The sequence below is a fragment of the Manis javanica genome, chromosome 7 (genome assembly GCF_040802235.1).
Source record: "Manis javanica isolate MJ-LG chromosome 7, MJ_LKY, whole genome shotgun sequence".
Classification (NCBI taxonomy): Eukaryota; Metazoa; Chordata; class Mammalia; order Pholidota; family Manidae; genus Manis; species Manis javanica.
The window spans coordinates 120,739,108-120,759,794 of record NC_133162.1 but is presented as its reverse complement, the minus strand read 5'-3'; the positions used below and the strand labels follow the sequence as shown (position 1 = coordinate 120,759,794).

The 20,687-nt window shown below is 41.1% G+C and overlaps 1 protein-coding gene across 8 annotated transcripts in view; it reads left to right on the top strand.

Moving 5' to 3' along the window:
• CACNB4 (calcium voltage-gated channel auxiliary subunit beta 4) overlaps positions 1-20,687 on the top strand; it is a 248,047-nt gene that overhangs the window by 88,928 nt on the left and 138,432 nt on the right. For 2 of the 8 annotated variants that reach the window (XM_073241451.1, XM_073241452.1), the window contains one exon: positions 29-8,277. The exons of 3 other annotated variants lie outside the window; for them this stretch is intronic. In XM_073241451.1, coding sequence (XP_073097552.1) covers positions 8,242-8,277 — 36 coding nt within the window. In that variant the 5' untranslated portion in view covers positions 29-8,241. Of the gene's footprint in view, positions 1-28; positions 8,278-8,303; positions 8,464-20,687 lie in introns of those variants that run through there. 3 more of the 8 variants (XM_073241453.1, XM_073241454.1, XM_073241455.1) reach the window with 3 other exon arrangements.

Here is a 20,687-nt window from a genome sequence, read left to right as displayed (position 1 = left end):
CTGAGCTATGTTTGATTTTTTTTTTCAGGCTGTGTAATCCAAGAGTGATTCAAGTAGGGACCACTAAGTGTCACTACTCGGTACTCCTTACAAAACAAGAGACAAGGACCTTGAAGAAAACAGAAAGGAAAACAACAAAAAAACCAAAAAAACCACTGGTATTTGGGGTCTTCCTGTTGGAGAATGCTGCCTGACCTGGTTGCCATAGCACCTGTTTCTTTCCCTCCCACCCTTGGTCCAGCCCAGCTAGCTGGGCGCTGTCAGACCTCCACACCTCTGGTGGGTTTGTAATTTCAGGAAAACAAGGGACTGTCACTTCATAAATCAATTTCCTCCCATATCATCTGCTGGCTCCATGGAAGGCAGGGGGTGCAGAATGGGCTGAGGTGGGGTTTGGCTGTGGTGGTGGCTGGTGTGTGTGGTGGGGTGGGGGGGCAGAGTTCCAGTTTTGATAACTTGGGACACGTTCTTGCAAATTGGACTAGTGCTTTCAACTAAGGCCTTCTCCGCCACGGCGCTTGCACAGAGTAGAAGTTCAGCAAATAGCTGCTATTACATTGCACAGCAGGGCAAGAGTGGGACTTGTGCACCCCCAGGGCACCAGCGGATGAGGGGAGTGTCTGTAAAGGGAATAGGGAGAGTCCTGGGCGCTCAGGGCGGTGGAAGAGATGAGGAGAATGTGGCAGGGCCTCCTTCAGGAAGAAAGAAGGGGATGGAGCAGGGAGCCTTGCCTCCCCTCACAGGTACGCAGCTGACACCGATTCAGGATAGAATCAGCTATAGAACGTATGTGTGTCCTACTTCAAGTGCAGACAAAGAGCCCGTCAAGAATGAGCAAATCAAGTATGTGAGTTTTTTTAAAACCCTTCTTCCTTGTTCCCAGTTATCCTCCAGCTCATTTTGAAATCTTCCTTCTCTACTGAAAACTTCTGGAGAGTTTTGTATTTATACCCAAGTATAGTCAATGGCATGATGAATTACAGTTCACTTGAGGCAGGAAAATGAAGAGAGGGCTCTCTAAAACATGGTGCTCATACACGTGTAGAGCAAAAAAGGGAAAAAACTGCTGGGGAAAAATGTAGTTTTTACTGAAATGTGTCTCCTTTCTTTTGGAGAGGAGGTCAGAGTATACTAGACATATCAGGAGCTGTCTTGAAAATGGGGCCATGTAAGTTATAAGAACAGCTGCAGAGGTCTTTTAAAAATATCTGGTTAGTAAAGCAAACAGGGCAGCTGATTGTCTTAAAATTATAGGAAGAAAATGTCAGTTAACAGGCAGAACTTTATATTTTACGTGGGCCCTGGAGATTAAAGAGCATTTGCACACAAGCGGAAAGCATGCTTTGTATTATGGCTGTTGATAGGATGTGTTTTTAAAAATTGGAACATCATAATTAGGACTCGCAAGAAAAGTTCCAACTTTATTAATTTAAATGGAGACTTTCTGCTAAACACAAAAGGCAAATGCTTATTTATTTCAAACAGTAATACTGTTGACAGTAACCTTCCCTCTTTATTGTCGGTAATGTAAATGCCTGCATTTGAGTCCTGAATCATCAGCAACACTCTGCTCATTGTGCTGCTGCTGTATTTATTTGATAATAACGGCCGTAGGTCACAGTTGCATGCCACTTTACTGGGTGTGATTACATTTAATCCTTCTTTTTTTTAGTTTGGCCTATGTTTTTATTATCAGTTAATATAAATATTACGTTAGGTGCTGTGCAGAACACGTAATTTTCTGTCCTGGGTTTATTCACAAGTTAGTTCTTCTTTATTGAAGTATCGTTGATACACAATCTTATATTGGTTTCAACTATACAGCACATGGTTCAACATTTACCCGTATTATTAAATCCTCTCTCCAACTAGTGCAGATACTATCTGTCAACACAGAAAGATGTTACAGAACTATTGGCTGTATACTTCATGCTGCACTTCCATCCCTGTGACCAACTTACATTATAATCGAGAATGCTTGTGCCCTTTTATCCCCCTCACCCTCCTTCTCCCAGACCCTTCTCTTGGTAACCAACCACCAGTCACTTCTCAGTTTCTATGAGTCTACTGCTGTTTTGTTCCTTCTGTTTTGCTTTGTTTTTGTACTCCCCTTGTATGTGAAATCCTATGGTATTTGCCTTTCTCTGCCTGGCTTATTTCACTGAGTATAATTACCTCTAGCTCCATCTATGTTGTTGCAAATGGTAAGATTTATTTATTTTTTGTGGCTGAATAATAATTCCACTGTGTATGTACCACATCTTCTTTATCTGTTCATCTACTGATGGACACTTAGTTTGCTTCCATAACTTGGCTATTGTAAATAATGTGGTGATAAACATAGGGTTGCATATATCTTTTTAATCAGGAATTTTGTTTTCTTTGGGTAAATTCCTAGAAGTGGAATTACTGGGTTGTATGATATTTCTATTTTTAGTTTTTCAAGGAACCTCCATACTGCTTTCCACAGCAGTTGCACCAATTTACATTCCCACAACAGTGTAGGAGGGTTGATTACATTTAATTCTTACAGCAGCTCTGTGTTGTGTAAGGCACACATTGTTAACTATATTTGATAGATAATAGACAGATGAACAAACCAAGACTCAGATGGGGTAATTAATTTGTCCAAGGCCACATCTAGTTAGTTGTATAAATTGCATATTTGATTGGGGAAGAATTCTTATTAAAGTGAATATATCCCATTAATAAACATTTTGCTTTGGGGAAGTATCTACAAATTCTTTCATTGCAGTTACTTAGACCGTTGCCAATGTATAACCTTGGTCATATTTTTGTATACATGTGCATAGAAGAGGCCAAGCAGATACATCTTTTATTTCTGCTAGCTGTACATTACTGGATATTTTTAAAAAATCAGCTTCCTAAAAATCACATTCCTAATTTGTTGACTCAAGAAGTGCTCCCATGTTTGTTTTATTTTGTTTTTTGTTTATTTAAGCAAGGGAAAGAGAAGGAAGGACTAACACCCCCAAGAAAAACCTTCACTTTAAAAATATTGCTGCATTGCAAGTCAGCCACTCATAAAACTTTGAAACAGTTTCAGAAAGATTCTTGGTCCTTCCAGATAGGGAAGGTGCAGACACATCTGTGATCATGTTTGAAGCAAGCAAGGGAAGGTGGGAGCAACCATCTTGCGGGGGCACACAGTTTGTGCAGGCTTTTGGGTGCTGTGGACCACTCCTTGGAGAGCTGCTCATTGTCAGCACCTTTAGTTCTTTACCTGTCAGGATGGCAGGAGCCAATTTTCTGAAACTACCTCTCACAAACCTCCCTAGAATCTCTCGCATTGTCATTTCACCCAATTTGAAAAGCTCCTAATGACCCTTCGCATTAACTCACATTCTCAACAACCCATCAGAACATTTCTCACACTTCTTCCCTGAAATCTGAGCCTGATGAAAACTTCATCCTCCAGAAGTATTTATACCTGTACCACTCAGTTTTCTAAGCCAGTGGACACTGCCTTTCCTGATGGTGGCTTTTTTCAGGAACGTATGTGATTCATCTCCCCACTTGAGTGTAAACTTCAGATGGGCAGGAGCTGTGTCTTAGGCCCAGTTCTTGCTATCCACCCTTCCTCCTCCCCTGGGTACCTGGCCCAGTTTGCTGAGAGACAGGGGCTGTGTTGATTGAGAACATGTACGCTGGGCCTGATTTCCTGGGTTTGAATCTTGACTGCTACCTCCTGGCTGTAATGTTTGCCAAATCAGCCTCTTAATCCGTAAAATGGAAATCATAAGGCTACTGACCTCAAAAGGTTGTTCAGAAGATTCAGTGAGATACGGTATGAAGAGTGCTTACAACAGTATCTGGTGCACAGTGAACACTAGAGAAGCTTTGCTACTGTTACTCTACAGTAAACGCCTGCAGGTGAGGGACCAGAGGCTCACCAGAAGGATGCTGAGGCAGGGAGGATGGAAGAGTGGCCCCGGGCCCCGCGCACCTTTCTTCACTACCCGCCTGGGCCTCACGGGTCGTCCCCACCCCAGCTCAGGCCCCTTCACCACAGCTGGTGGTGTTGAGGAGGTGCAGAGTGCTGTCCCTAGAGAATTGTGCCGTAGAGTGGATGGGATTTGGTGCATGTACGAGTGGGTGTGGGGGAAGTACTTGGGGAGTTGAGGATGCCTTCCAGGTCTCCAGCTTGAGAGGCTAGGTCAACAGTGATGCTGTTAACTGGAAAGGGATCCTAGAATGCAACAGGTTAGAGTGGTAGGGAATGAGTTCAGTCATGTTGAGTTTGTACTACCCAGGATGCATCCAGATGGAGCCGCCACCCAGCAGTAATGACAATAGCAGATAACACATTACTGAAAGAATATCATGTTGCTTTTGCTGCTGTTGAAGACATTTATTGGTTCTAACCCACTTAGTCTTGCAACTACCCTGTGAAGGAGGCACTATTGTTGTGCCCATTTACAGATGAGAAAACTAGGTACGGAGTGGTTATGTCGTTTGTGTAAGGCTACACCACTCATGCAGGATGGTGCAGAGAGAGGGAAGCAGGCAGTCTGGTCGCAGAGCTCCCACATTTAGCCACTCTTCACAGACCCCATGTCTGCAGTCTCAGAGGGAGGCAGGTCCAGACGTGTCGAGAGGTGGTCCAGCCACGGTGGTGATGGTAAGCTCAAAGTGAGATTGTGGAGTGAGGTGGGTGTTGGCTGAAACAAAATTGTATGCTGGCGTAAGTGAACATTGTTGTGGAAGATACAGGATCAGCGTTAAGGCATGAGTAGAGGAAAGGTCAGGTAAGAGGTTAATACTTGCTATGGACCGAATGTTTGTGTTTTCCCAAAGTCGGTATGTTGAAGTTCTAATCCCCCGTGTGATGGCCTTCAGAGGTGTGGCCTTTGGAGGTGGGGGCCCCAGGTCATGAGGATGGGGCCCTCATGATGGGGTTCGTGCCCTTGTGAGAAGAGCTGTGAGAGAAGACCTCTCCACCGTGTGTGGACACAGTGAGCCTGATAGAGGGTTCTCATCAGAACCCAACCATGCTTGTAGCCTGATTTTGGACTTTCAGCCTCCAGAACTGTGGGAAACAAATGTTCGCTGTTAAAGCCCCCAGTCTGTGGTGTTTTGTTACGGCAGCCTGAGCTAAGACAATACTCTTCTCAAAATCTCCAAGAAAAGGTCACAGAATTGATGACAGTGATTTGATACAACACTCAGTTGCCCATTTCCTTGAACAAGGTTTGTTTAAATTGCCTTCACATTCTGTAAATTAACACTTTTGTGAGGAAAGTTAGCTGGTAAGTGTAGCTATTGAGGGTACATAGGAGGAAATGAGTATGGGAATAGAATCCTGGCTAGCACTCCCCACCAAGGATTTTATTTAACAAAGCTGACAGAGGGTTTAGATTGCAAAGTACTAGTTATGTCCTGGAGTTGGGTTAGTAATTTTCAATTAACTTTTAGGGTGGCATAGCCTGGTACCTAAACAAAACGAAGTGGCTGCTAATGATTTATTTGGTACTTTACACGCTGACTTAATTATACCAAGAGGTTTAATGCTGAAGCTCTCATCTCTGACTTTACCTCAGAACCACCCAAGAAGCCTTAGGTAATTGTACCCTTAGGCCCCACTCAGTACATCAGGGTGGGAGTAGAGAAGGCTAGTGCTTTTTTTTGAAGCATTTGTAGAATAGGTATGCTTTTGTCAAGATGTTGAAGTGACATAAGTATTATTTATTTATTTATTGTAGTACAGTTGATACACAATCTTTTTTTTTTAGGAGAGCCAGGGAGAGGCTTTTATTTAGATAGAAAGTGAGGGGACAAGAGAGCCTGGGGGTGATGCATTGTCTAGGGGATTTATAGGTAGTTGAGGATTTGGGGGAATTGATAAAGGGCTTAGGGGTGTGGACTTGTTAAAAGTGGTGTTTGTCCTTGATGAGACATCAAGTCCCTTTTTGCATGCTAAAGTGAATCTTACACATGATTATAAACGATCAGCTTAATAAAAACATGGGCTATGCTAAGATACTTTCCTTTATCTGGGGAATATTAACTGTGATACACAATCTTATATTGGTTTCAAGTATATAACACAGTGGTTCAACAGTTACCCATATTATTACATCCTCATCCCCCGCCCAATACAGTTAATATCTGGGAGTAACATAAGTGTTGATTTTCTTTTACCCCACAATCTCATTGAAGTGATTTCCCCAAAAAGGTGTAAGAAAAAAGTCCATAATAGAGCTGGCAAACAGGAAAGGAAAAGATCAACTGATAAGAGAAATTTTGAGGCCTTTCTGTAAGATACCAGCAGATGGGATTGGACTGAAAGAGGTAACAAGAGTAGAAACTCAAAAGGACCTGGCATGTCCTGCTTGAGGTGAGAGCCATTCTTTGCGCAGGAGCTGGGAAGAAACGTCCCAGCACCATCTAGTGGAGGTCAGGAGTAGGTTTGGAGTGATTGGTTTTTGGGGTAATTAATGAAGACAGCGGTCCCACCTGCTACCTCATGCTGAGCAGCTGGTAGGAGCATTTGTCCCCAGGCAAGAACAGTTCTCTAAATAAAATGCAGGCTCCATCTTGGGGTGGGGGTCCCCAGCATTCGGCTCTGAGGTGACAGAGAAGCCAAAGGCAACTTTGGACTTGGAGTGGGGGGAGTGAGGCTCACCACGCTTGTCCTACTTTGGCGAGGGAGAGGGTATTAGTCACTCAATGTCCTGCTCACGCAGCCAATAGGAAGCCTGGCTGATGGCCTGTCTGCCCACTTACGTGCCGGTTCTCACGGATTCAACCTAGACAGTGCTGGAACTCAGGGGAGAGGCCAGTTGTACAAATAGATTCTCTGGGATGTGTGCTGAGAAAATGACATGCTGATCCAGATTTGGCACGGACATCTAGTTATTAGCCAGATCTCTTGTCGATTTCCCTAGATGGATCGCTCGGTGCCTCTGCCTGCTTGCAGAGGGGAGTGAAACAGCAAGAGTGGACGTAACAAGCTTTGTTGATTCCCCATCACTTCACATTCGTGATCTGAGCCTTAGAATGACTCTGTGAGGTGCTGATGCTTTTATTCTCACTTTACAAATAAGACAGCTGAAGGTCAGTGAAATTCAGTGACTTACTGAGGTCCATACAGGTATTATGGCAGAGTTAGGTTTTAAAACTAAGTATGTGGACACAGACTATGTTCTCTTTCCATTACCAAGGAGTTTCCAACTTACTTAATTTCAACTACTTGATAAACATTAATTTCTAGAAGATAGAATGGACTTGGGAGTCTTTAGGTAGAATTTATCATGTGTGTCAAAATAATAGGTCAGTGAAGCTGCAAAATATTGTGGCATATTCTCAAACGATGGTTTCTATGTAAGCAAAATGGCAGTAGTGAAAAGCACAGTTCACTATATTAAAAAGGGATTAATTTAGGTATTTTAGGTTGCTAGAGTGCCTGTTAATTTCCTGAAGCTGCTGTAACAAATTACCACAAACTTGGTGGCATAAACCAACAGACATTTGCTTTCTCACAGTTCTGGAGGCCAGAAGTCCGAAATCAGGGTGTCGGCTAGGTCACCTTCCTCAAAAGGCTGAGGGGAGACTCTGTTCCCTGCCTCCAGCATCTGGTGGCAGTTGGTATTTCTTGACTTCTCAGTTTGTGACTGTCACTGCATCTTTGCTCCCATCTTCATGTCCCCTTTTCCTCTGGTCTGTCTTCCCCTCTTTTGTCTCTTATAAGGATACTTGTCATTGGATTCATGGTCCACCTGGATAATCCAGGATCACCTCATCTCAGCATCCTTAACTTAATGGCATTTTTTGAAGACCCTTTTTCCAAATGAGGTCATATCTGGAGGGCACAGGGGTTTCGATGTGGATGTATCTTTTGAGGGGCTACCATTTCACCCACTACAGAGTGTAAATATTTTTTTTTTCATAGTAAAATAAAAATACCTTGACCCTTATACACTGTGGTGTATATTTATGCAACCTTCGGAACACCTCATCTCTAGGGACTAGGTCTATGTTACTTTTTTTAAACACCAGCAGGTAACAACAGCTGCCAGTCTGACAGCTGAAGCTTTCCTTGAGCCGTGTCTGTTTGTGATGACATTTCCTATGACTCTGTCTCGCCCTCCTTTTCTTTAGTTTCCTAGGCAAGATGTTTGGCTTTTCAGTCTTGAAAACTCCTGTTGAGAAGAAAGGCAATCAAGCAAAAGAAAATAAGGAAACTTCTGTGGTTTCTGTTTTCTTCAGTAGTGGAAAGAAATGGCATGTTTACTCAGCTCCAGATTGGAAAGAAAGGTAAAAAGCCTTGGGAAGGGAGTGGATATTGGGCTGTTTATTTTTGAGTCACTCACATTCTTCTGTTTGCAGATGGAAAAAACTGAAAGCTAGAAGGATTATATAAGGTCACTTGGCAAGTCATAGGCTGACCTGGCATTAACACTTGGAGCTTCCGGGCTTTCTGCTCCCATCCCCTGGACTGCGGTGCGTCTCAAGGGAGTTTCATTCCATTAATCTTTGGTTGTCTGGGCAGTGTGTAAGGGTCTTGACACAGTCAAACGAACACACAGGGCAAGTTAAGCCTTGCATTTGTTATGTTTGAGCCTCATTTCGTAACAGGAGAAAAAAACCAAACGCTGTCATTGCATCGTTTAGGTTCTCTGTAAGCTGCTAGGGGTATGGCCTCTGCAAGGAAATGGATTTTTTTTTCTTCCAAGCTAGTAACTAGTAACTACCACTGGTAATGCCTTCTTCAAATCCAAGTGAATTGTCTGAAGGATTGCCATGGCTGGAGGCACACTGTTTATATGGTTGTAGGAGAAAAACAGCAGAACAGAGCAGAGGATGGCCTTTTTTCTTAATGAGGACTTGCTCCAACAGTTTGTCTAAAAGCACAGTTCCTTTTGCAGACTTTGGACTGCTTTGAACTTGTTTGCAAGGTCAGCCCTCCACCAACTTGGTGGAATCAAAGCAATGTGGGGAGTGGAGTAAATGTTTAAGTAAACCAAGCCAAGGAAAACTTTGCTGCATCTCCAGAGCAATTGATAGCTCTAATAGGTACTGCTGGGTGGCGTGACAACGTAAGGTCTGAGTGCCAGGCAGTATTGCCAGACTACACAGACTTCTACATGACAAACAGACTTCAGTGAAGCACCTCATTAATAGTCTTATGCTTTGAATCATTTTGTCTGTAAATTTGGTGCCTTAGGATTTTCTTGCTAATTCTTGTCAGGTCTAACGTGCTGATAAGCACTTTTTGTGCTAAGTGTATGATTGAACATTATAAGCCACAAATCTTACTCTCAGAAAGTTCACATAAGATGTTTTTTCATTGGACCTCATAACCGCATTGGCCTTCTAGTTTATTGTCTTTGCGTGGAGAAGTTTTCCAAGGTGCATGTGTCATCTAAAGGACAAGAACCCTCCCAGTGTGTATCTAAGGCGACAGTCATGTTGGTAGTTATGCTGGCATTTCTGCTTGCCAACCTTTTGGAGGTACTTGGTGGGTCAGTAATTTGGAATATGTCTTGTTAACTATAAACTTCTGAAAAGCTTGAAAACTAAAAGTTTCTACAGATTTATCTAATTCCCAGTTTGATTGCCATGTAAGCCTCAAGTCTAAGTTTGTTTTCTGTTTTCACTTGGGCCCAGAAGTCGTTGTAAGGATTTCTAAGGCCAGGAGAAACCAGTGAGCTAAAGGCAACCTGGCCTAAATGGCGTACCTAGTAGATGTAGGCTAGGCAGACACTGGAGCTTGCTTAAGGAGTCCATGGGGCATCTCCAGAAAAGAGACCCTTTTCCAGATTGCAGATACTAAAATTTAAACCTCAGTAGGAAGATGTTTGCCATATTAGACTCATTTTCTGCAAGTGTGTTTCTCTGGATTTATCCATTTCAGCTTTAGAAGTGGGCCTCAGCCAATGACCCTTTGTTCAGAGAAGTAGCCACCAGAACTAGCCTGCTTTTGTGGTCACTTCCCCGGCCCCTCATGCAATTCGTTTGCCTCTCCTGGCCTACACTTTCCTCACTGGTGTGCTGTTTCATCCTTGCTTAGCCACTTTTTCTCTATGGTGCTTCTTCTTTGACTCAGCTTTCATTGGTTCTCCTGAATGTCATCTCTCCTGGGCCCCAGGTTCTTAGTTCCTATCCCTGCAAGTAGGTCTGGGCTTCCTGGGTCAAACAAAAATGGTGTCTACAAATTACTTTGTCTCAAAGAGTGTTTCTAGATATAGTTAGGGATAAAAAATGTGTTTCCTAATAAGAGGAAAGCTTGTGGGTAAAGCCTTGCCAGTTAAAAAAGATGTAAGAACACAAGGTTCAATGTCTCTGACCCTGCCCTCATCCAAGATGTTTTCTTGTCTTTTCTTTCCACACCTACCAAAAAAAGGTACCAAAGTTGAGAACCTTGTGAGATCCACTGAATTTTAGCCCTGTCAGTGGGTGTGAGTAAAACAATAATTACTGAATTTGGAAGCTTATGAAGGTGTCATTTTGACAGTACCGGGAATGGAAGTTTTCTGTTTGCATTGCTTGCAAAACACTTGCAATTTAGAAAGTGGAATATTTCTAGAGCTTCTTTAGGGACAAGGCTTTGACCTTTATTTTGGAAGAGTAAAAGTCAGCCAAAGGTGTGAAATGCTCAGCTTGCAACAACTCAGTGCTCATTGTATCAGCTTTTAACAAGAGTGACAGAATGGGTTCCAGTTGGTATAAAGGAAGAAGTGGGGCTAAAAGTTGCATCCTTGATTGACACAGTGGCTAGGGTCTGGTTGCAGCTTTCCCAGAAACTTAAATTTGCTCCCCAGGTGCTGGTTTACATGCACAACTGTCAGGAACTATCATAGTGACATGTCAAATAGCTATGCTCTTCACAGAAAAAGCTAGAACTTTGTGTTGGTAAGTAAAAGCCCTCCAGAGTGGCCACCCACTTAGTGGTTCCTGACAATAGTTATTGTATTTTTTTCTCTCCATGGTTATGTACTAACAACCTCCCAAAGCCATAGTTGCCCTCATGTTTCATTCTTAATTACTTGAAAGATAAATAATACAGGGAGTGAATGTGCACCGTGATTAATTAAAATCCCCAGGAAATGGAACAAACGGAAGAGAAAAGTGCTTTTTGAAAGTAGTGAGTACAGTAGCTTACCATACTACACAGAGAAACTTACAGGCACATATGGCTATGGCTGGCGCTTTTTGGGCCCCACACCACATCTTCTTGGCCCACCTCCGCTCAGCTGTGGTGGACAGCTCTGGTGGGCAGAGTCTGCTTACTTTCTCTCTCTTTTGCCTCAAGGTTTTCCCCGAAGCCTCTGGAGTTTATTCAGTCCTTGCTGAAGTGTGTCCCCAAATGCAGGGGTGTTAATGCCCTCTCAACCAGCAGGGCAAGGGAGTTGACAATTAAATGTCCTAATCCTAGTCCTTCAGAGAAGTGCTCTGAAGGGCATTTGGCTTGTGCTCAGAAGTCCTCAGTGGGACCCAGCCCCAGGTACCTGAAATGGCCAATCAAGAATGCATTCTTTATTGGCTTTTCCTTCTTTGATGCACTCTTCTGTCTCACTGATTCCTGCTTCCCGAGATCACCCCCTAAAGCCCTTTGTCTTAGATTCTGCTCTGGTGAGAGCCCAATTAAGACAACTGCCATCATATATCAGACATCAGTAAAAGCATCTCCTTCAGCCCTCAATGGACAATTAAATGCCCTCTTTTACATCCCTGTAGATAAAGGTCATATTTCCAGATTTCTTTTAAATTTGGATGCCAGAAAAATGGAAAGATGAAGAAAAGTATTATTTGTTTCTTATGATCATATCAAAATAAGACTTTCTGAGGCCCTGAATTGAGATGGTTATGGCTTCAGAAAGTTAGAAGCACATTCTTCACACCCCATTTTCAATTACTGGCATGTCATTTGAAACATTTTCAGAGTTTGGCACTGAATGCTACTTGCAACTCAGAACCACATATGTAAAATTGTAACACAAGATAGGGAAGAGTAATCTGGTCAACTGGTCTGCCTTTAGACAGAGTGAGAGTTCAAACTAGTTGTCTGGCTGGGAGCAATATGAAAAGATATTCCACAGTGAAGTTAACAGCTATGAAGACCAACTTCTGGGAACACTGGATCCCCAGGCTGGGCTCCATCCAATCTGGAAATTTGATTTTAAGTGTTATTGATTATTAAGAGCTAACTTGGGACTTCAGAATGGAACTCTTCATGCTCAGAGTTCTAAAACTAATCTGGAGCTGGTCTCTGAGTTAGGAGGTGATGAGCTGCTTAGCTCCATTGTTTAGAGCAATACCCAAGCCCTCTTTCTGAAGAGATTCAATAAATGCTATTTTGACAAGTGCATGTTAGAGGTAATCTGAGTTTTGTCATGAGCAGGCTCCCATCAGGTATTTTTGATGTAACCAAAGGTCTAAAGATAAACAGGACTTGGACATGCAGTTTTTGAAAGAACCTTAAGTGTAATCTGTATTCCATATGTAATTCATTGCAAATTTATTCCAACTAGATTATGTCATTTTATATAGCTGCACAATCCACCAACTCTTAACTGGAGAACAGCATTCTAAAATGACAGTAGAGACAAATATTATATTAGCAAGATTGTAAGTGGACTTATTTGTCATTTTATTAAACTTATTTTTGAAAATCCTCCTCCTATCTCCCTCGTTATGTGCCTCTGCACCTGGCAGTCTCTTTCAGGTTGACTGGCCACTTCCTTGTTCTCTTTGCTTGCTCAGTTGAAATTGTGGCATCTTCAGGATCGGTGTCATGACGTCGGTGTGTTAGGTATATCAGAGAGTAAAAGGGATCAGAGTGTGTGTCATGGAAACTCCTTTACCGATGATGAGGTTAATCCCAGAATTTGAAGAACTCTTTCATGTATTAAAAAACTGAGGAGCATGTTCTGTGTCATAGGCACTGCAGTGGTTTTTAAGGGATTCATGGTGCAGAGGCCCACTCCTTGTTCCTCCCAGAGCTCCCATTCTTTCTGGAGTGTGGAGGGTTCTGTGTGTGATGTGGTGGCCCCTCAACCAGAAGACCCTGCAGCAGGAACATGGATCTCCGACTGCAGAGGGGTATGCTTTTGGCAAGGCCTCCAAGTGAGGAGACGCCTAGGCTGACTTTGGAATGACTAATGGGGAAAGTGAGGTAAAGGGAATGAGGGGGTGAAACATTGAGGAAGAGGGTGCAGTGTGTTTGGAAGCACAGGATGGCAAGTGCGGGTACTTCCGGAGCACACGGTGTAAGGATGTCATGCAAGAGATAGGCTGGTCCCAGCAGGAAGTGGCTTGTACTGTATCCGTGAATGAATTTAAATTTTATCCCAAAGAAAGGGGGGTGCTATTGATGATGTTTAAGCAGGGAGTTGTAAGGTAAGGTTTTGGTATTAAAATGGGAAGATACATGGGACTTGAGAGGCAGGCACATGTGGAGGCAGGAAACCCACTTAAGGAAGCTATCACAGTGCAGGGGGGAAAAATTAGGAGAACTTAAATTCCTAGGGCTTGAGAAAAGAGGAGAAGCTCATAAAGTGTTAAGGGGAATAATAGGACACAGGAAGCAGTGAGAAGGAATGGATGAGTTAAGGGTGATCCCCAAATTTCCGAATCAGAACCAGGTGGAAGTACCATTCTATTCTGTTTGGTTTTAAAGGAGGTGGAGACGAGTTCACTGTTGAGTATGTTGAGTCTACCATGTTTGGGCTGTTGGACATATGAATAGAGATTTCTGGTAGTCAGTTACATATGTGATTTTGGAACTTCAGACTTATGTTTGAACTGAACATAGTATTTTTTTAATGAATTATCAGAAGATGGGAGGTGGCTGAAGCTAAGGGAGAGCTGGAGGTAGGATTCTGAAAAACTGGAAAGGTGACCAAAGAGTTGAAGGAGGGTTTCTAATGGAAGGGAGGTCAACAGTGTCAGAGGTCATGAAAGGTGAAGTTCTATTAGATGTAGTGACAAAAAGGTCATTGGCAACCTTGGTTTGAATCAGAGATGAGGATGAAAGCCAGATTATAAAGCTTGAATGGTGCCAAAGAAATGAAGGCTAAGAATGTAGGTATACTCTCTGGCTGTTGGTTTTGAAGGAAAGACAGAAGTAAGTTGTAATAGAAGCAAGGCAAGACCAGGGAAGGGTGGTTGTTTTGAAAGCGAACAGGACGTCAACATGTCTGCGTGTTACAGGTAACAGCCTGAAAAGAGGAATGGGTTGAAGTTATAGTAAAGAGAGCATATGGAACTAGGTTCACAACAAAGCCAGAAAAATTGGGATTCTGAAGAGATCATCCTCAGAAGGAGAAGGTACATCTCTGCCACTGAAATGGAATGGAAGGTGGTCTAATTTGTGGGATGGAATAGGAAATTCAGGGAATGTCAATATGATCTCCTCCTGGGAAGTAGGGGAGTGAGATAATCTGTTAATGGTGAAAGGTGTTTCAGATTGAGGAGGATTTGTGTGTGGATTGAGGAGAAAACTGATGATAGACACAGGAATGCTGGGTGGTTGTTAGGGGTTGTATGTGGCCCCCTCAAGTTCATATGTCGAAGCCCTAATTCCCAGAATGATGATATTTGAGGTGGGGCCTTTGGGAGGTAATTAGGTTTAGATGAGCTCATGGGGGTGGAGCCCCTTTGACAGAATCAGCTTGTACCCTCTGCCATGCGAGGATATGGCAAGGCAACCAGCACCCTGATCTTGGACTTCCCATATGAGAAATGAAAGTTCGTTGGTTAAGCTACGCAGTGTATAGTGCTTTGTTACAGCAGCCTGAGCTGATTGTGACACTAGTATTGAGACATCAGTGAAGGTCATGAGGCTGCTTCTGCAGAGTTTTGATTTCTTAAAAATCATACTATCCACTTTGGTGTAGGGTGGATAAAAAGGTTTTCAGATTCCACCAGGATGTGGGTGAAGCGAACATAGGAAAGGGTAACATATTAGAATAGAATCAAAGGTCTTTAGGGTCCGGAGAGTTCAGTGGGACCAGAATGCAAGTGAATATGAGGAACTAAAGATACATTTAGAGGAATAAAGAGGGGAAGTTGTGTCCTTGGGTAGGGAGCCTGGTTTGTCCATTTCCCGACTGTTGTCCACTTTGACTTTTTTTTTGGAAAAATGTGGACAGTAACATTAATAATATAGCCAATCACCTGCAGCAATTCCCATTAAGATTTTACTTTGCTAAGATTTCTAGATCATTTCAACACTGCATCCTTACCTCACACTTAAGATCTTTAAAAAATTATATTTCATTTGATAATAAATTATTGGCAATAAAAAGGGAGTATAAAAATTATTTCATGGTATCAAATTTTTAAAAGGAGTATAATCTCTAACAAATATATATGAAAACGTGTTTCAGGCAAATTTATGCAGATGTATAAATCCTCAGAATGAGCGCTGAAAAATGATACACAGTGACTGAGATATTGTCACTGGAAATGGAAATATATAAAAGGGAAGACATTTAAATTAGTGGATCTCATGGAAACTGTGATCCACTCTCTTTGTTCATAGGTACTAAGTTATCTGAGTTAACAGCATTTCTAGTGGCACTAAATTTAGAAAAATAAAAAAATGAAGAGGAGGAAAAGTGCTGGCATGGTAATTTACAATGACACACAACCAAATGCCTAGGTGTGAACGTGTGACCTTGTGATAACACTTTTATATGTGTCCTGGTTTGCTAATTCCAGTCACCAACTTTGCTAATGCTTTTCTTCTTTTGCTTAGTTCAAAACATCGACAAGGTCTCTTTCTTCTGACTGCATCCTCACACTTAGTGCGCTCAGTGGCCTCCAGGCTTTTCTGTCCGTGGTGTCAACTTTCCAGAGGCAGGCGAAATGGCCCCCAGGGAGAGATGAACAAAACAAAGCAGAGCATTCACTTTGCTTCTCCGAACTCAACCAAGCCCAGAAATTGAAGCATCCCCTTGAGCTGCAGTAGTAAACCATAAAGAATATTCATTGCCGTATAAACATTTGATTTTTGAAGTTCAAATAGCCCATCCATCATTTTCAATTAATTTGTACCAAGAGCCCAAGGTGGTTGGCATGGTAATGCTGATACTTTGGAGAATTTACCTGCAGAACAGATAAAATAATTCACTGGACCTCATATTTTACCTAATTTTGAAAATATGTCCCTTACTTTTCTTGTTGGAAAATTGAAGTGAGTTTTCCACTTATGGATTTGTCAAGGTCATGAGTTTACTCATTCCATTCTGACCAACGGTGGAAGTGCTGACAAGTTGGTGCTCCCCTTCCATCTCTTGTTTCCAGAATAGTCTCTCTCTAAGATGGTAGGGGGTGACCATTTGTAGCACCCAAGAAGGGAAGAAGCAATCTCTGAAACAACCCTCGCAGAATTTCTGGAGCTGATGATATATAATTTCCAATTTGTGATCCCTAGTAGGGAATCAGGATGAAGGTGGAAATCAGATCAAGGCAATGCTAGGAAGATTCTGGAACCAGGCTGTTCTAATGCTACTATATTCCAGCCAAGTGGGATTTACCAGAGTTGATATGGAGGAAACTTTTCTCTCTAACATCAGATCTGCCTTTTTCCCCTCGTATTTTCCCCCATGAGAGTGAGGTGAAAGCACTTCCTAAACCCAGATTATGTTGGGTTGACAAGTAGGCTAAGCCATAGGCTGCTCCATTAGGATGCTTAATAGTGCGCAAGGAGAGTAATTGGTTGTTTAGAGATAGGAGTGGCATTGGGGGTGGGCCCAAGGGTTAGCTAGGATTTTCATATTTTGGTAAATCATAAATCAGTAAATAATAATAAGCCTGCCCCAGGGGATACAGTCAGAGGTTCTCCTTGGGTTGGAAGAGTTGCCATTTGGAAATTCTCACTAGATGTTTATCCTATCTACTGTGCAGATACCTCTGCCAAGTGCTGGGTACATCAACAAAAGGTACACCAGTATTTAGACCACTTTCTTTCATGTGAAATAAAATCATTCTTAGAAATGGGACTAAGACATGTGGGCAATGTTATGTTACCCGGTAAAAGTAGATCTCAGAGGGTGAATAAGTTGCTTTATGGATTTAAAATCAGCCCCATAGAATAAAATGGTAGTTTACTGCTTGTCATCAGATGCCTAAGACATTGCAGACAGCAACTTAATCACCTGACAGGTGTGATACTTAATTATTGCATCCTTAGCCCGGTAGTCTTCTCATTCAGTTGCCTAGTAAAATGGCAGTGGAATTTTTAGAACATGTGGATAATAGAACCTCTCCTGAGTTTACATGTCTAGAGTGTAAATGGAGTTTTGAAAATCTCCATAGGTGATTCTGATCGTTTGCCATTGCTGAGAGCCATTGCTTTAATGCCATTTTCTTAAGACTTCCCCAAAATAGACTGGAGACAAGAACATCACAGTGTCTGTTATTTAGATATAGATATTCTTCACTCAGAGATGGTAGATTTGTCATGCTTATGAAAAAAATACAGTGTTTTTTTAATACATACATATATATACACACATGTATTAAACATATATACACACATATATACACTTTACATATATGTACATTAGCAGAAATATGTGTTCACTAGTAAATATATATGTCCATTAGCAAAAATGCAAATTAAACCACCAGTGAGATGCCAGTTTTGCTTTTCAAATTAATAGATTTTAAAAAGTTAGCCCTTAGGGAGAAAGGGGAACCCTCCTACACTGCTAGTGGGAATGTAAACGCATTCAACCATTGTGGAAAGCAGTATGGAGGTTCTTCAAAAAACTCAAAATAGAAATACCATTTGACCCAGGAATTCCACTCCTAGGAATTTACCCTAAGAATGCAGCAGCCCAGTTTATAAAAGGCATATGCACCCCTTTGTTTATTGCGGCACTATTTACAATAGCCAAGAAATGGAAGCAACCTAAGTGTCCATCAGTAGATGAATGGATAAAGAAGATGTGGTACATATACACAATGGAATATTATTCAGCCATAAGAAGAAAACAAATCCTACCATTTGCAACAACATGGATGGAGCTAGAGGGTATTATGCTCAGTGAAATAAGCCAAGGAGAGAAAGACAAGTATCAGATGATTTTACTCATCTATGGAGTATAGAAACAAAACAAAAACTGAAGGAACAAAACAGCAGCAGACTCACAGAACCCAAGAATGGACTAACAGTTACCAAAGGGAAAGGGACTGGGGAGGATGGGTGGGAAGGGAGGGACAAGGGGGAAAAAAAAGGTGGGGGGCATTACTAAGAGCACACATAATGTTGGGGTGAGGGCACAGGGAAGGCAGTACAACACAGAGAAGACAAGTAGTGATTCTGTAGAATCTCTACACTGATGGACAGTGACTGTAATGGGGTTTGTGGGGGGGACTTGGTGATGGGGGGAGTCTAGTAAACATAATGTTCCTCATGTAATTGTAGATTAATGATACCAAAATAAAAATAAATAAATAAATAAACAAATAATAAAATAATGAAATACAATGGAAATTTGTATTTTATTACATGAACGTAAAAAAAAAAATTAGGTTCCTGCTTGCCCCATTGCTGGTGATAGGGCTAAGAACTAGCACTTCACATCTAACTAATAGGGAGGTAAATTGGTAGAATCTTTTTGTACAGCATTTGGCAGTATAATCAAGAGGTTTAAATGTTCATAGACTTTGACCCAAGAATATCTGGGAGTTTAGCCCAAGCAAATAATCTGAATTGCAAACTAATATAATTCTAGCATTATTTATAAGGACAAAACAATGGGAACTGCATATTATATTCATATGATACAGTATTATACAATTGTAATAAATTATGTTTATGGAGAAGTTTCTAGTAATGTGAGAAAAGTCTTGTATTACTATTGTTAAAAAATATATAAAGGTTTGCCTATAACATGTTTTAAATGTGAAAAATGCATATCAAGGAGGATACCTAAGTATTAATAGTAGTCATATTTCAACAGTAAGACTACAGATTTTTAATCTTGTCTTTGTACTTTTCTGAATTTTGAAAGTTTTCTACAATACCACTTTTTTTTAAAGTGACTTTTAGTATCATAAAAATAATTATACTCATTGGAAATGCTTTAGAAGCAAAAACTTTATAATGAGATCTTCCATTGCCAATTCTTCCATAAAGTGGAGGGTTGGTCTGTGAAGGGAAGATTTGTGGAAAATTTCAGTAGACTAGAAAAAAGCTTCAGTTGGTTTCAGGCATAAGAAGCAGTAGGAAGCTGTATTGTAAGCGTATACATTGGGGAAAGTGTAATGAGTGGCTGAAATAAGGATAAAATGAGAGGGTTACAGAGATGGCAGTAAACAAGGAGATAGAGGATGAAGAGTATGAAAAATATATTTTATTCTTTTCTTTCATGGCTTCAGAGTTGTGTGATGTGAGGCAGCCTTCTTGTGCTTTCTAACCCATTAGAGCTTTCTGGTTGTCTTATGCTCATTAAGCATGTGGTTAAACGAGGTAAACACAACCAAACAGCACTGACTGTGAAAGGAAATGGATGGCTCTACTGGGTTTGAAATTAGCTTGGTCATCCTTCTCATATTGGACCTTTTATTCTCCTTCCCAAACTTTAATAGTTGATCTGCTTCTTTGAAGAGAGAATAATGATTTCCAAAGTTGCTGTGTCTCATGCTACTCGTAGATAAGCTTTGTAAAATGTAAGCCTGTATTACTTGAGGCCCACAGGACGTCTGCCTGATGTTGTCTTTCAGTTCAAGGCTTTGACAGAAAGCTTTAAAGGTACCCAGATGGGAAGAACTAATTTCTCATTAAGTTAGGTGAACATTTCACAATAATACTCCTTTTTCTAAGGCCTGCTGATGGTACTCTGAAAACAATGAAATGTGTTCATGGATTTCCTCCTTGTTTTCTGGAATGGACTATTAGTGTCTATTAGTATCTCTTTCATCGTGTGTCAGCATATTTATATTATGTTAAAACAGTAGTTCATATACATGTGATCCATAGATTTAAGTGGGCAGTTCAGAGGAGTCTAAGAAACCTAGAGAACATTATGATTTGACATTATTTAAAATGGCTAGTTATTGTTTATTATCTTGTAGTGTTTTTTGTTTATTCAGAGCTAATTTGGTGTTGAAAGAGTAATTTAGAAGGACCATTCAAAATAATTTGTTTTAAACTACTCTTTTGAAAATTGTGATACTGTTGCCTTTCCCAGTTTAAAAGAAAATAGATTTTAAGGTACACAAGACCAGAAGGTTAAATAATATTTATAGCTCACCCTTCTACACAAGGTTCAGAAATGCAGTATTAAATAATATTTATAGCTCACCCTTCTACACAAGGTTCAGAAATGCAGTATCTGGGGCTCTGTAAGGTACATGACACCTAAATAGTTATTTGGACATTGCTATTTTAAATTTCTAATCTATCTTTCTTAACTATTTGAAAAATCCCATTCTGTTACTAAGAAAAATGCATTGTGGAACAATGTTGCAAAGCTCTGTGTGTGTGTGTGACCAAAGTCTTTATGCTTTGTTTATGCTTTTGGATTTATGAGACATTTCTACAGATATGAAGGATCAGTGATCTTTTTTTTTTTACATTCTCCTCTTTCCTATCAATACAAATGTACATTATTTTTATTATTTGTCCCCAGTTTTGTGCTATTTTCTATGGAGATGATTGTTATTTTCTCCAAGAACTGCTTCTGAACATTGGAATTTAGATCAAACAA